Raw genomic sequence first — 14338 nt, forward strand, 5'->3', positions numbered from 1 at the left:
AGAAATTTATTATTGTAGTTCATTACATGAATAGACTGCAGAGGAGGGGGGAGAAATAATCATTTCAACAGATGCCAAAAATGCATTCGATAAAATTCAATATGTATTTCTAATAACATATAGTAAGCTAAGAGAGATACACTAAATTAGTACAGGATATTTACATTGTACTTAATAGTGACACAACATTACTCCCATTAAAACAAAAGAAAGAAAGAGAGCCTCTACTACCACTTCTATTCAGCATTTTGGGAGTGTTCAAAACTGATGCAATAGAAGAAAAACAAACAAGAGGTATAAATGTTGAAAAAGAACAGACAAAAGACAAAATCATTTATTGAAGTCAATACAACAGTTTAGTCAGAAAACACACAGAATAAACTCACTTAACAAAAGAATTTAGTTTAGTGGCTATGTACACAAGATCAATAGGTTCCTACAATCCAACACTATTTAGAAAGTGTAATAGAAGAAAAAAATAACATTCATAATAGCAATAAGAATTACAAAATAATCTAGAATAAACTCCACAAGAAATGTGCAAAACCTATAATCTCAATGGGTATACTTTACAGTGGTTTACAAAAGCCACTGTAAAAAAGGTAGGCATATCACATGACTACCAAATGTGTAGCTCTAGGAAGAGCAGTTAGAAAAACTCAGAATACTGGTATGTGTTGGCTGTTTAAAGAACAACCAGAAAGATCAACTTAACTAAAAATAAGGTGGTTTGCAAGTAGAGACAGACAGAAAAACAATGCCACTCAGTAGCAAACTTTAACCAATAGGAGTCCAGTAATTTGAGACCTCTCAGTTTGGGAAAGGCAGCTACTTTTCAGTATACAAGAAAGTAACTTTGTGACCTCCAGGATTCTCTGCCAGATAGTAACAAATATCATCAGTTTAATAGTGTTGCTTTCCCACCCTTGATGAAAACGTTTTTTAAATGTTACCTTGGTTAGGCTAAACTAAGAGGAAAGGAGAGCAGCAGCCATTTTGTAAATACCTTCTCTGTTATTCAAAAATTAATCTAGGTGCTGTTGAGGAAGGATTTTGCAGATGTATTTAAAAATCCCTAATCAGCTGACTTTAACCTAGGATGATCATCCTTAGTGAGCCTGACCTAGTCCAACTCTTTATTAAAGAGAATAGGTTTTTCTTGGCAAATGAGACTCCAAAGAGCAGCTGAGTCTACAACTTGCCTCCCCGGATCCTCCTTTTCTAACTCCCTATGAAGAACAGCATACTGTCCATTGGCTTCAGCCTGTCTGAGATCTTCCCTTCCTAACTTCCTGTTTTACAAATTCTGGACTTGCTTAGTCAACCCCTAGAATTGTATACACCAATTCCTTGTAATAAATCTCTTAGTACATACCTAACTTTCTATCATATTATAAATCTCCTGCTTATTCTGCTTCTTTCATTAAACCCTAACTAAAACATCATCCAAACCTATTATTTCAGATGCCCTCAAGATAGAGAGGTAGAACGTGCGCGCACACACACACGCACAGAGGTGATACAGAGACTAGGAAGAGAATGAGTAGATTTTCAAAAATTATGACATAAAAGAGATCTTGCTGTAGTTATTCTCACATGGTACCAACAATAGAAATCTATGAAGCATCTGAAAGAGTTTTACCACCAAACTACATTACAGGCCTATAAAAACCTATGATTGAACTTTAACCCTGTAGCTCCTAATCTATTAACAACTGGCCATGAGTTAGAGAAGTTGTACAGTTCTTAGGGATGTCATATTCTTAAATGCCTACTACTTCAGATGTTGCAAAGGAAGATAACAAACAAGGAAGAATTACCTAAGGACAAAGCCAAGGGCACACAAGTAGTTAAAAGGGCAATCGCCCCATAGAGCTAACTAAGAGTTTAATCAAGGAATCTATATAGTTGCCAGGGCTAAGTATTCTCCCGCCCAGAAGGATTTCATTATTAAAATGGACCAATGACTGTTGTCTACTTTCTTTTCTTCCCTTCTCCAAAAAAGCTTTTATTATCCTATTCCTATTCACCACTATATAGTGGGTTAGGCAAAAGAGAGACAGATACATTGCTTATTATTTTACAGACTACTGGCCCGAATTAGGAGGAAAAGTATTATGTAGATATTCCTCATTTTGAGCTATATGAGTAACTGGATAGGACTCTGAATTGATTCTCTTGACAGGGGAATAGGATTGTGTTGGAAGAGAAGACTGTACAAATGTTGGGTGGCCAGAGGGTCAGACTGGTACTCAAAAAGAAAGGTTTAAATTAGAGAATTACACTTTAGAGTCACTAGTAAATAGGTATATAAAGACACTAGACTAGATAAAATCACCTAAAAAGTGAGCCCAGATACAAGATGGAAGATGGCCCAGGACTCAGCAATGAGATACTAAATAATCAAAGAATGTACAGTAAGGGGAGGAGGAGGAAAAAAGAACAAAAAGCAACAAGTAATACAGAAACTGGAGAGGGTGGCATTATAAAAGCAAAGAGGGTAGCACTTTTTAAGAGGCAAGAATTGATCCACAAAGTCAAATGCTACATGAAAAGAATAAATAAGAAATGAACAAACAATTAAATTACTACATGCAAAAAGAAATCAGTGTATCTTTGCAAAATATTTCTAAAAGTATTTAAAAAATACTGAGTTGAGGGTCTCCAGAAGTCATCAAATAATTCATTCTACTATACAAAAATAAACATTTTTCTACACAGTGAATACCCTGTAAACACAGAATATATGTAACAACACTGAAGAATTAATACCCATAAATATAAGCACCAATAAATCGTTAACAAAACAACTCTAATAGATTAAAGGATAAAACAGTAAATTTTCAAAAGAAATCCAAATGAAAAATAAACAAGAAAATTTACTCAATATTAATAGTAATCAGAAAAATGAAAACAAAACACTTCATAAAATTTTTAAAAAGAAACAATTTTATAAAACTAAGAAAACTGACTATGTACAACAGCATTCTTACACACTGCTGATGGAAATAAAACTTGGGAGTGTTCATCAAATTTAACATGTGCATAACCTCCAGCCCAACAATTCCATTTCCAGGAATCCATCTCAAAGAAATATTTTTACCACTCAAAAATACTGTAAAAGAGTGTTCATTTCAAGACTGTATGTGCAATAGCATTATATTCAAAACGCCTAAATATCTACCAACATAAAAGAACAAGTAAATTATGCACATTCATACTATCTAACATTCATAATAAATGAGAACAATGAGGCAAATCCTAATGTACTCCCAGACACACACACACCCACCAAGAAAGAAAGCAGAACATTTGATATACACCAACCTGTTAGCAGCATTTTTCCTGACAAAGAGTGGGATAAAAACCTTTATGTATTAGAAGATTCTCTTTTTTAGAATTATGAATCCATTCATTAGTTTTTATAGTTAAATATATAATCGTTATCTGAAGACTCATCTCTTCAACTGATATATTTTAAGAATGCTCATCAATGAAACTTTTAGCAGACAAAATTTCTAGTGACAGTTCTGCTCGGTGTGATAATCTGATGAAACACACCGAGAAAAAAGAATGAATAGACAGTTTCAAATAATGATTAATTCTAGAGAGTAGGATTATTAGGTGATTTTTGTATGCCTCTTTAGATCTTTTTGATTTTCTTAAATTTCCATAAGTATGCATGTATATGTTTCTATGCATATATATGTTTAATCAATAATACTTTTTAAAAAATGCTTCATTTAAAATCAAATTTAAAAACTACCTAACATTGTACCCTACCACTGTCCTGTAACTCAATATCTCATATTTCACCACATATCTACCTGCAGCAATGACAAGTATACTAACATAGCTACCACCTCTTACTACAAAATATTCAGGATAAAAATTACAATGGATAATTCTTTGGTGTAATTTATTGTTAAGGACACTCTAGAATATATCACATACCAACCTCATCTTCCAAAAAAAAATACCAAATATGACTATTTCAAAAGACACTTAAAAGATACAACGTGTACCCTACTAATATTCAGAAACAAAACAATCCCTATAATGAGACCAATTCTAAATGCACACAGTTACACTGAAAACTAACCAACTCCCATGTAAAGGAATTACACAGGATTAAAATCATCTTCATAGTTTTAAATTATTATTATTTTATCTCAACAAGATTTAAATTTTATAAAGCTAGGAATACTGTCTCAGTTTCTTCAAATTCCCTCATAATCCTTGAGCAATTTTGCTGGGTCTCAATAATGCTTCTTAAATAAATTTAGTTAGAAAAATGTACTAATAGTGACACATTTTCTAAAAATCATAAAAAGACAGAATTCCATCACTATACTGTTTTTATGTAAATAAGTTTAAAAGTTTTACTAACTACATTATGTATAAAATCATTGAACTTAACACATACAGCTCTGATTTTAAATGTAGCAAACTGTTTCAAATTCACTGACAGGGAAATGACAGAGATTATTATATACTGAAAACAGCCACAGATAGGATATAATATTTATGTTTGTCAAGTAAACAAGTAAATCTTCTTATATTGCATCTCTCACAAGTTAAAGCTATAAAGTCAGAGGTTCTGCACCAGAACTATTCTGGCTATTAACTTGTAATAAGAGGGAAACAGAGGGTATAGAGGAGGAGAGATAATAATGGTGTCAAAGACTGAACTGGAAATAGACCTGATGTAACAAACAGGAAGACTTCTTGGTCTTCTCAGGTTTCAAATTTAGGGTGATAGGAAAGAGAAAAAGGAAAATAGAACTCCATGTTATTTATTTCAAATTCAAAACTGATAAAACCAATTTTTCCAAATATCTGAATATTTTTCCATCAAAGGTCATTTAATTAAAAGACAATCCATGAAGAAAAAGTCAGATCAAGAATTATTTTAGAATAGGGTTTTTAAATTATTATTTTTTTTACTTTTCTGTTTTTGGGGGGGTGGTTTGGTGAGGGGAAGGATTAAAAAAATAAAAAATTAAATAAGACCAAATTACAACGTAGGAAAGGGACATGTCCTGCTAGAGATGCATAGCTATAGACTAGTTTCATATATTTGTCATGTCTAGTCTGTATTTTCAAATAATTTCAAGAAATGGGAAATGAGGACTTCACTTATTTTCCAAACTGAAAGATCACCATTTAATACATTTTTTTCCTCCATGCTATGATTCAGTGTGAGTAGCTAGTTAATTTGAACATTCATTACCAGACACTAAGAATATTACCAGGCACTAAAAATATTAATTAAGTATAATCTGCAGTCCTCCTTGTTCATGGTTTCTATCCCTAACTCTCCAATAATTTTTAAACTACCTCTCTCTAGAACTTCCTTAGTTTTTGTGACCATCTTCATGGTACAGCAGGCAGAAATACACACACACACACACACACACACACACACCCCCGCCCCCCTATTTTGTATAGGTGTGTTACAGCATTATTTAAAAAGGATCATGATTTTGGTTATCTCCAATACCTTATTTAATCTTATTCATTAAAATGCTGAAATTTGTTTCAGACCATTTACCCAAAAAAGAACATTTTTTACCCATGACTCAAAAAACCTATTAAACATTTTCAACCTATTTCCAACAATCTTGTTGTTCATTCCCATCACCACAATTCTGTATGATCTATGTGCACCCCTTGGAGAGAAACTGCATCATATATCAAACTTGTTTTACAAAGAAACTAAGTAACATTGGCTCCAAAATGAATTTCTTAAGTGCTGTGATTTTTACATTTTTTTCCTACTTGAACCTCTTTTATCTCTAGTCTCATCCAAAAGCAAATTTAAAATGTCATTCTCTAACATGAGCTGTGTAGGATGACAGAAAGCAATCTCAGTTTTCCTTTCAATAATTAGGGCTATATTAATTTTAAGCCTCATAACATTCTTGGTGAAAATAAAATTCAATGAGCTGCTTTCAAAAATTAAAATCCCAAATTATAAATCATGATAAATAATAACAATACTGCTCCACAGTTCCACTTCCTCTCATGACTGGATAAGACAGTTTCTAAAGACCAAAAAAATGGTTAGCAAGTTAAGCACTGTAAGTCAGGAAGTGTAATTTGTTTCTGGATGGCATGTGGGTAAACATAATTCTACCAGATAGGAAAGGTTCCAGGGACTAGAAATGTATTCATATTTACCAATTACTTTCAATCCCTCAATGTACTTGCTTTTCCAGAAGGGGAAAGTTGAAAGTAGTCCGGTTTGGTATAGCTTACCCAGAATACTGGTGCCCCCTACTGGTCCTAACAAAACCTAAGTGGTATCAGCAGGCACTGCTTCATATACCATTATGAAGTAAAAATTCCTTTTCATATATGGTTAAGTATGGAAAAATTAAAAGGAAGTTCACTATACGCACATTCCCTAACCCAGTAAATTATGTTTATAAAAATGCAGAAAACTGTTATAATGCAAATACACTGTCTCAAGAAACTCTCCCCTGTCCGGCCACCGCCACCCCCCCGCCCCCCCCTGGAAATCAACTTCCTAGTTAACTGGATGCCAGTAGAAGCAGTAGTGAATAACCTAGTGCCTAGTGAATTTCTGGGAGTCCCACTGTGTTGCTTTGATGATTATTCAACAATGAAAATTTTTACAATACTCCAATTAGGTTGCTAAGGTTTAACAATGACTAGATTAAATTGAGTAGAGTCCAATTAAAACATCTGACAGAGAGGTCTACCAAAGATAGCTGCAACCAAGTTTTCAGATACCTTAAGACTTGAGGTTCCAAATATTTCCAGAACAAGTGGCTAAAGAAATAATATTTATAAACTACTTTTATTCCAAAAATCTGACATCATGAAAATCTAACAGAAGAAAGATGCTATGACTTAAAGAATACATACAGCACAGTGCAGTAAGAGATATAAAGATGTATAAGACAAGGTTTCTGTCTTCAGATCTAAAAGTCCATAGTAGGCTAGATGAAAACTGCTTCATCAATTAAAAGACAAAATATGAGAATGTAAGAGAAGCGGGAGTAAGTGTAGGGCTAGTCTACCAGAAAGAACAGCTAAATCTTGGGCCCTGCTACTTCACAACACAAATAAGCCTTCTTTGTTACCAGTTTCCCAATCACAAACTATCCACACAAATGCCTGCCTGCTTCCCCACTACCACTGCAGAGGGAAAGTTTCAAAATAATAAATGGTGGGAGGGAGGAGGCGGTCACAGACCTCTTTTGCACACATACTATGGAGGCAGGAAAGGAAGAAAAAAAATTATAAACACCTTCCACAAATTTTGTGTTTAATTTCACGTTATTCACAGCCTATTAAGACCCCAAGTAAACAACTCCTTTTTAAAAAGGAATTTTTTTTAGCTTAATAAAGGAAGACAACCTTAAAAGTTAAAATCTTGAGAGGCAGGGAGAAGCAACAGACTTCCTCTAGAGAAGGTAATTTTCACTACAAAGTTTCATTTTGTTAACAACTGTTAATTCCAGATTGTGGGGATATAGATATGTTTATTTGTACTTTTCTATATTTATTTATTTCAGTAAGTTTTTCAGAACAAGAAAAGTAAAGAAAAACTGGGGATAGTCAACCGGTCTTCAATGGTGGCCCTTCTGCCAAACAGTGTATTACCCTATACTATCAAAATGTATCTTATGTGAAATGCCAACATCAAAGATGTTACTTTACACTCAACATCATACAGCATAACAGAGCATGTGAACAGATACTTGAATGAGTGAATGAGTTTTGAATCAATCCAACACTGGTTAAGCCCCACTCTGCCACATACTAGCTATGTGATGCTAATGAAGTCACCTAAAACCCTTCTAAACTAGTATGTTTGCCTCTAAAATAAGTATCTTTCAACATCTGTATACTTCTGTAAATATTCAGGATATACATTTAACCGTTTAATCGCACTCTCATACCTCCCCAAATCTGTATTTCACCACTGTACATTTTAAAATCAATGTGTCTTACAGTTTTGCTCACTATTGCCTACCTAGTAGAGCAAAATGCATGGAATGTAATAGAAAGCTCCAAATATTTAATGAATAATGAAACGAATACAATGTCATCTATTTCATATAGGGTTATGGTGAAAATAAAATGAGAATACATGAAAACTATTAACTTATTTAAATCTCATAGCAATGCTATAAGGTAGGATCTATTATTATCACTATTTACATACAAGAAAACTGAGGTGGAGAGAGGTTAAGGAACTTGCCCAAGATAAAGGTGACAGATCAAGGATTCAAATATAAGCTCCAGGTCATGCTCTAAACCATTATATTAGACTTGACCCAGGACAGGCACTGAGTAATAGTTTTTTGGGTTTTTTTTTTAAAAGATATCTGTATCAAGGTGGCTTAAGGTACTTATCAGACATTCAATAATCAATGTCTATTAGTTTAAATGGCTTTCCCCCAAATACATATGGAGGATCACCATCACTGAGGAGTAATTAAGTAATTGAAAGATGTTGACATTCAAACTTCAACTATTCAGCAGCCCAGGATCCAAGAAAGAAGAAACACTGTTCCTTCTCTTGGTTTCCTAAATGAGTTCATGGAAAATGTTTTTTATCAAGTACTATGCAGAATAGGAGACAAGATAATTATGACACAACTATTGCTTCAAAGAACCTAATATCTAGTTTACAAATACTGCTTCATCAATTTAAGAGATAAAAATGGGAAACAAGTAAGCTTCTCTGGGCTATTTGGGATTCTACCATGACAACAGAACTTAGATGGCACTTTTCCATTAAAAAACAAAGGAAGAAACAGATTCTCCTAAATCTTTTCAACAATCTGTACTAATTTATTTACCGGCTTCCCTTGTCTAAAATTTCTTTACTAGGTTTGTCCCTTAAATTTAAAGCTTTGAATTACCTATAAAAATACATGGGATTCTAATCAACTTCTGCTACATTTACATTTTGTGCACACAAAAATGTTACTTTTGTATATAAGTCCTACTTTTAACAGCAAGTTTTTCCCGTTTGATTTCTGCTTTAGCAAAAATTGATGCAATTCAATTACATTTAAAAACACATTCAGTAGAATGCAATGTTATTTCTGAAATGAAGTATGAAGACTTGCAATTTCAACATGTTTTTCTTTGTAAATACTCGTTAGTAATTTAATTTAGTCCACTAATTTGAAATGAAGTGCATCACAGAATCCACTGAAAAGACAAGATAATTATACATTTTTCCATTTCTGATCAAAGGTTTTGTGTCAAATGATGGGAAAGCTCTTGGTATTGTATTTTTGTTCCTAGGTATATCCAAACTTACACAAATTATCTAAAACATGATTATTCTATTCTGAATTGCTGAACAGAAAATCCAATCTCAATAACCTTTTCTAACATTTAATAAGAATTAGACTCTTCGACATTCAAAAAGCTCCTACTTTAATTCCATCTCCTTTCTTTCCAACTTTTCCTCTTTCAGCAGATACAGTGAATATCCACCTAGCATTTCTTCATTGCAAATGTATATACTGTTGTTAAATTATCCTCCATCTTTTCAGGTTAAATATCCAAAAACCATAACCTTTTACATTCCTCTTTAACATTGTGATATTTAATGGAAGTATAATCTCAAGGATCATGTTATCCACATTTTCATTGTATAACCAGTAACATAATGAATTAGAAAAAATACTTAAATATAAGTTTTAGCTACATGATTTTCTAATACTAGGAATTTAAACTTCTGCTGACATGTCAATAAAATGGTAATTAAATGAAAAACATTGAAGAAGTGATCAATTTAGCTTATAATATACAGTGACCATGAGGTTTATTTATTTATTTATTTAGGTCAAGGATGGAAGCAGCTGTTGACATACTGTGCTCCTTTCTGTCTGCTCATCCCTCCTCATCTATGCACACAGATTTATTTTTAATGGCTGTACTTTCTTAAGTCTTATGATTCATTGTCAAAACAAATGACAAACCTACTGTTTACACCACTGTGCAAAAGAAAACATAAATTAAAAACAACAAAACCTATTTGATCAGAGTCAACATATACCATTCCTGCTTTTCAGGGAAAACCAATACAAAATTAACACACTTACAAACTTATTATTCTATATGATTTAAGAAATAACTGAAAGTTTTGCTTATCAGGCCAAAATCCAATGGACAGAACCTAGGTATGTAAAGTTTATAGCATAATATTCCAGTAAGTAATGCACTGAACTTGACATTGAGTTCTAAACCAGAGCCTGGTATTTTGTTGGAGAATTTAAAACCTTAATATTGGTATTTTGCCCATAGCTGCATGATTGTGTTACCATGCAATTTTTTGAAAGAGGTCAGGAAGGGAATACAAGGAAATAAACTGTCATTGAAAGTGTATTGGTCTGAACCATTAGAAAACTTTGATTTCTATTTTTGCTACTACCTACCATAAACAGTTCCCTCTAAGCCTTGTTTTCCTCATCTTTAAAACAAAAGGGTTGGACTAGATTTCTCTAAAATGTTTCTCACGTCTGTGAAGAACCCACGCAATTGAATAATTCTACCTGATGCAATGGAGTTTATTTTTTCTTCAATGTTCCAAGTGCAGCCTGAGCCTAACTTCTGAAACATCCAACTAGGTCAATACAAAATCTACCCATAGAATTCAATAAGTTAGTGCAATAGCAGGGAGTGTCCATCTTTTTGGTATACATACTTGAACTGTTACATTTCCACGTATATAACATCATACAGTCTGAGATCAAAGAGAATCGGGTGTTCTACTAACAGGCAAGTCTCAAACTCTTTAAAAGGTATTTCTCTATTTGAACAGAACCCAAGATCCAATAATGCAATTTTCAAAAACGAGCCTTGTGCCAAGTTAAGCTCTGTGTTTATGGAAGAGAATAAATGGCAAATGGTACTTCTAGAAAATTCTGTTGTTCTCTCATAACTAAATGTATAATTAGGCTTTAAAGCTGTTTTCCTTCAGCTGCCTTAAGTTACAACTTCTTTATCCACACCAAAATTGTTTAGCTTCCGTTTCAGAGAGGACAAGAGAGTTGGGAAAAAAAGCTAGTAACTAGTAAGGCCAACCCTTAGTTTGTTGTCAGCAAGGTATGTTTTACTAAGCTTTTGGGTTATATGGCCTTCTGTGAAGAACGAGGTCCTGCAACGCCGCCTGTCTGTGGACCCAGGAAAAATTATAAACAGTTATGAAACCAGATCACTAGGACAAACCAAGAGGCCTTCCCATTCCAACTCACCACAACCAGAGCTGGCTCCAAACAGACACGTTAGCTGCCCCATATCATCTGGAGAACAGAACCTAACAATTCTTCCTCACTAACGAAGCATTTGAAGATATGTAGAATGTACATGTAAGGATCAAATGTATTTCTCATCCACTGCATTTTATAGAAATGTATATGGATATAAGATTAGTTCACGCAAAACCCTTGAAAGATGGAGGAAGTGAAGGTTACTTCGGCAGCCACATTATGAAAAAAACCTGCAGCAGAACAGTATGGAAAAGTACAGCTTCTCACGTGTCTCTCACATATACACTTAGCGCTAAATCCATTACGACCTTATCTCCCCCAAAACTGCTCCTCGAACCTCACATTTGCCAGAAATTTACCAACTTGCAGTCATTTCCCAAGAGACTCGTCTACCCATCATTATCTTACCCCTGCCGCTTGGGTCCCGACCCCGCCCCAGAAATGAGACGACCCTACCGGCCCCAGGCCGATCCCACCTGGTGCTGCAAGGAGGGGATCTAACCAATTCCTGCCATCCCCGCGTACTGTACTGTTCACCAACTCTGTGGACTCTGTGGTCCTCCCACCCCCACGTGTCAGCTACCCTCCCCCACAGCCACACACCTCACGAATTAGGCCGGGTAAAGAAAGAGGGCAGTGGACGCCTGGCCGCTAAGATCAATCAGCCCACGGGAATCTGTCCCACCGCCGGTGCCCTCCCACCTTCAGCCCCTACCCTTTACAGTCCCTTCCACCCTCCTTCCTTTAAAGCAGGCCCTTGCCTCAGAAACCTCCTCTTCCTCGTCGTCGTCGTCCTCTTCTTCCTCGCTGTTGTTGCTGCTGGTGCCGCCGCCGCCTCCACCGCCGCCGCCTCCACCGCCGCCGCTGTTGTCGCTGTCGCTGCTGCTTTCGCTGCTGCTAGGGGGTCTGCAAGTCCGGTTTCGCTTGGCCTTGTGGTGCTGCTGCTGCTGCTGCTGCTGCTGCTGCTGCTGTGGCGGCGGCGGCGGCTTCTTCTTCAGGAGCAGATCGCAGACTCGCACCATCCCACGAGGAGACGAGGCCGAGCGAGCCCCGCTGCCGCCGCCAACGCCGCTGCCGACCTCCACCACCGCCGCCGCCGCGGGGGGGCCCGCCGCCGCCGCCGCCGCCGCCGCCGCCGCCGCCGGGGGGCTCCCTTCTCTCTCAGTCGCCGACGCCGCCGCCGCCACCGGAACCGTCGCCTTCTCCATCCCCAGGGAAAGAGGGAGGGCGCGGACGGGGGAGGGGCGTGGGGGGCTACCTCTACCGCGACTTCTGCCGCACCGGGGCCGACACAGCGCTCGGTGCCGCCTCCGCCGCCACCGTCTCGGTCACCTCTACAGCCGCCGCCGCCGCCGCTCCGCCAGCTCTCACCTCGTCTCGCGATACTAAGGGCGGGGAGCCTGGCGATGGGAGGGAGGAAGGGGGGAGCGTAAGGGAGCAAGGCGGGGGGGTGAGACGTACAGGAAGACCCGGGTGTCGGGAGGCTCAGTGGAGGGGAGACTACAAAGAAGCGAGGAAAGTGTGCCTAGCTCGACTTCAAATTGAGGGAACAGCGAGGACAGAGAAGGGCCGCGGTTACTGCCGTAGTGCCCGCAAGTGCCCCGATTTCTTTTCTTTCCTCGCTATTTCCTCCACTCACAACCCTTCAGCCGTCCCTTCTTCCTTCCCCGCTTTAGACTAGAACGCAGCCGCAGGCGGAAGTTCACGTGACGCCATCAGACGTCGCCTGAGAGGTGGCGCGCGAGTGGACGAAAGTGAGATTTCAAGGGCCAGTGCCCGGCTCTCGCGGGCGGGCAGTTCCTCGGTGCGTGGGACAGGCAGCAGAGGAGCGGCTCCGGGCCGGGTGGGAAGCCAGTGCGGAAGCCCGGGACCGCCGGGTCTGGGAGGTGGAACCTCATTTTGCGTTGGTGTACACGGTTTTTATTCTTGGCCTTCCTTTTGCTCTCTGCCAAATCGTGAGTTAGGGGTTTGGATCTTGAGAGATGGCCTAGTGTAAGGGAAAGAGCCTTCTTTGCCTAGTTTAAGTCTTTGGTCATAGACTTCCTGAACCTGAGTTTACGCTTCTGCAAATATGGAGTTCTGATCAGTACAACGGTAAAGCCCGAAGTGGAAAAGAAAACAGGATCTGTACCACACTTTGCAGACGATTCGCTGAAACACCCCGGTATAGTCCTCCCACCCCTCACCGACTCAGCTTTTATCTGTGAAATGTGCTTTATAAAGAACCAATCTTGTCTATGCACCTCTATGAAGGAACATTGTGATGGGGGTTTTGAGTTTATTATTGATGTCTAAGGAACCCCTGAGACTTTCGAAATAATAGCCTAGCTTATCAAGCTCAGGATTATTGCCTTCTGAACCAATTAAAGCAGAGTGGCATAAGGAAAATGAAACAAACGTCAAAAGCAGATGTACTGGCACAAGATAAAAAGTATGTCTCAGCTGACATAGTTGCCATGTTAAGACTGCTAAGTTTAGCCGCGTGTGCCTGAATTTTTTTTAGGAGTGTTTTCTTTTTTAGCATTGGCATGCCGAATGAAATGTGGGCAGTTGCCAGTACTCTACAGAATACTATAGCAGCATTGGCAATGACTGAATCAACCCATTCAAGCAAAAATTAATCATGTGCCTACTGTGCGCATAGTTTAGGAAATCAAAGTCTCTGCTTTAAGAGGCTTTACAATGCAATGTGTTATAGTAAATTTACACACAAAGTACTAATCATCTGCGTGTTCCTCTGCTACAGTAGCTGCTGAGTTCCTGTGCAGAACAGTAGGCTACATTGTATATTTTACCACTACAGATTTAAGTTCTATAACCTCAGCTGGATTTCTCCCTCCTATTTTGTATATCCTCCAGCACCGTTGTCTCCCTTCCCACCGGGACACTTTTTGCAGTCTTTAAATTCCAGCCACATTTCATTATATGACTTTACTTCATACTTTACAAGAAAATTAATGGTGTTAGGCACAAATTCCTTCAATTTTCCAAATGCTAGAAAATTAGATACTTCATTGTTTTTCTCCAGTGTCAGAGAATGCAACACTCCCCACTCTTAGAAAAAGATATAG

General features: G+C 37.6%; 1 protein-coding gene across 4 annotated transcripts in view; it reads right to left on the reverse strand.

Moving 5' to 3' along the window:
- ANKRD17 (ankyrin repeat domain 17) overlaps window positions 1-12627 on the reverse strand; it is a 149456-nt gene extending 136829 nt beyond the window's left edge. For all 4 annotated transcript variants that reach the window (XM_054591521.1, XM_054591519.1, XM_054591510.1 and 1 more), the window contains exon 1: window positions 12029-12627. In XM_054591521.1, coding sequence (XP_054447496.1) covers window positions 12029-12475 — 447 coding nt within the window. In that variant the 5' untranslated portion in view covers window positions 12476-12627. The remainder of the gene's footprint in view (window positions 1-12028) is intronic.
- Between the last annotated feature and the right edge of the window lie 1711 nt (window positions 12628-14338).

The sequence above is a fragment of the Pteronotus mesoamericanus genome, unplaced genomic scaffold (genome assembly GCF_021234165.1).
Source record: "Pteronotus mesoamericanus isolate MK-2021 breed Mesoamerican mustached bat unplaced genomic scaffold, CSHL_Meso_final contig_130, whole genome shotgun sequence".
Classification (NCBI taxonomy): domain Eukaryota; kingdom Metazoa; phylum Chordata; class Mammalia; order Chiroptera; family Mormoopidae; genus Pteronotus; species Pteronotus mesoamericanus.